Source organism: Amphimedon queenslandica, unplaced genomic scaffold (assembly GCF_000090795.2).
Source record: "Amphimedon queenslandica unplaced genomic scaffold, v1.1 AMPQUscaffold_10837, whole genome shotgun sequence".
NCBI classification, from domain to species: Eukaryota; Metazoa; Porifera; class Demospongiae; order Haplosclerida; family Niphatidae; genus Amphimedon; species Amphimedon queenslandica.
Genome location: NW_003548915.1, coordinates 6105 through 7723, shown reverse-complemented (window position 1 = coordinate 7723; position 1619 = coordinate 6105). Strand labels below are relative to the sequence as shown.

Genomic DNA, 1619 nt, shown 5'->3' with positions numbered 1-1619 from the left:
GTAGTTACTATATAATTAATTACGTACATATCTTACTTCCTAATAAGGACTACCATTACTACACTTTTAATGAACTAATTTAATTAATGAACTTTTTAACCGTAACTCGAAAATTTCTTGTCAGAAAAAGCTCAAATGTTTTACACAGCATAAGGACATCAGTATCACATTGAAGTCCTTATGCTGTCAAAATGTAATAAAAAATTGAAGTGATCTTGGAGCCATATTTAGAAAAAACCATGGGATACAAAACAGTGTACATGTATGTGTGTGTGTGGGTAGTTACTATATAATTAATTACGTACATATCTTACTTCCTAATAAGGACTACCATTACTACACAAGAATGAACCATTAATTAAAAACTACTCCATCATGAATCAATAGATGACACACACACACACAGATCGAGGCAGTATATATTATTTGTCAGAAACAGCTCAAACTTTCTACACAGCATAAGTACAAGTACATCAATATGTATCAAAAAATGTGCTAAAAATTTGGTGTGATTTCAGAGCCATTTTTTGGAAAAAACTATTGTATCTTATTTATTAATTCCCTTACCCATTCACTTTCATCTTCATTTTGTCTCTCACTACAAAAGGATTACCTTGAATAGCACCACCTTCACTATCAAGGGACACAACATTACTACAAACAAACAAAACATGTAAACAACAACAAAAATAAACAAAATAAAAATATCAATAAATACACTTACTCTCCAGTCCTTACAACAGATGTGCTCAGGAATCTATCAAAGTCGGTTAGTTGTAAGTTTTGTAGATTTCATCAAAACTGTCTCTGTCAGTAGTGTCATTATTAATATGAGGTACTGCTGGAGGAGTGGGTTCTTCTTCTTCAGGATCATCTTCAATATTAGCAATTACTATAAAAATAATATTTAATGATAAACATAATTACAAGTAATTAGGAATAAAATGTAGTTCTTAATTAATGTCATCAATGCAGTGTACATGTACATGTACATGCGTCAGAAAATCTAAAACTGCTCTTTTCAATTTTGGCAAAATTTGGGTTGCCCAATTTTATGTACCACAAATTGCTATAAACTAAGTTAATGTGTGTGTGTGTGTGTGTGTGTGTGTGTCAAACCTTGTCCTTCATATTGTGGTAAAGGTAGTGATGATATCAGTTCATCTTTCCACCATTTGGTAGGACTAAAAGTGAATATAAATACATCATACTCCAATTATTAAGAACAAACTATAATTTATTATTTTGGAAATTATGCTACACAAAATATTTCACTAGTTACATGTACATGTACATGTAGGCCAGTACACACATGAATGATAATTATTGGTTGTGTTAGTAATAGAAATAAAAAATCTAATATTATTATTATAAAAGCTACTACAATATAACCTGATCTATCAATCATACAGTTACTTTATGAAATACATGTACATGTATACATCTACATGTACTGCCCCACCCACCTCTTAAACAGTTTTGGTGATTGTGGTTCCCGAGCTGTCCTATGGTGTAGATAATAATCAGTTGATAGTTCCCATACATTGGCTTCTCCTTCTTTTGGTACAAACACTCCAAGGAACACGTTAATAGCCATCTGCTTGTCTGTGTCTAATGGG

The 1619-nt window shown here is 31.6% G+C and overlaps 1 protein-coding gene across 1 annotated transcript; it reads right to left on the bottom strand.

Moving 5' to 3' along the window:
* Window positions 1–582: 582 nt before the first annotated feature.
* Window positions 583–1607, bottom strand: LOC109589826 (polyphosphoinositide phosphatase-like). The gene is made up of 4 exons (XM_020005828.1): window positions 1467–1607; window positions 1120–1184; window positions 725–892; window positions 583–654 (listed from the first exon to the last, which is right to left on the bottom strand). The coding sequence occupies exons 1-3, from the start codon at window positions 1595–1597 to the stop codon at window positions 771–773; spliced, it is 318 nt and encodes a 105-aa protein (XP_019861387.1). The 5' UTR covers window positions 1598–1607; the 3' UTR covers window positions 583–654; window positions 725–770.
* Window positions 1608–1619: the final 12 nt, after the last annotated feature.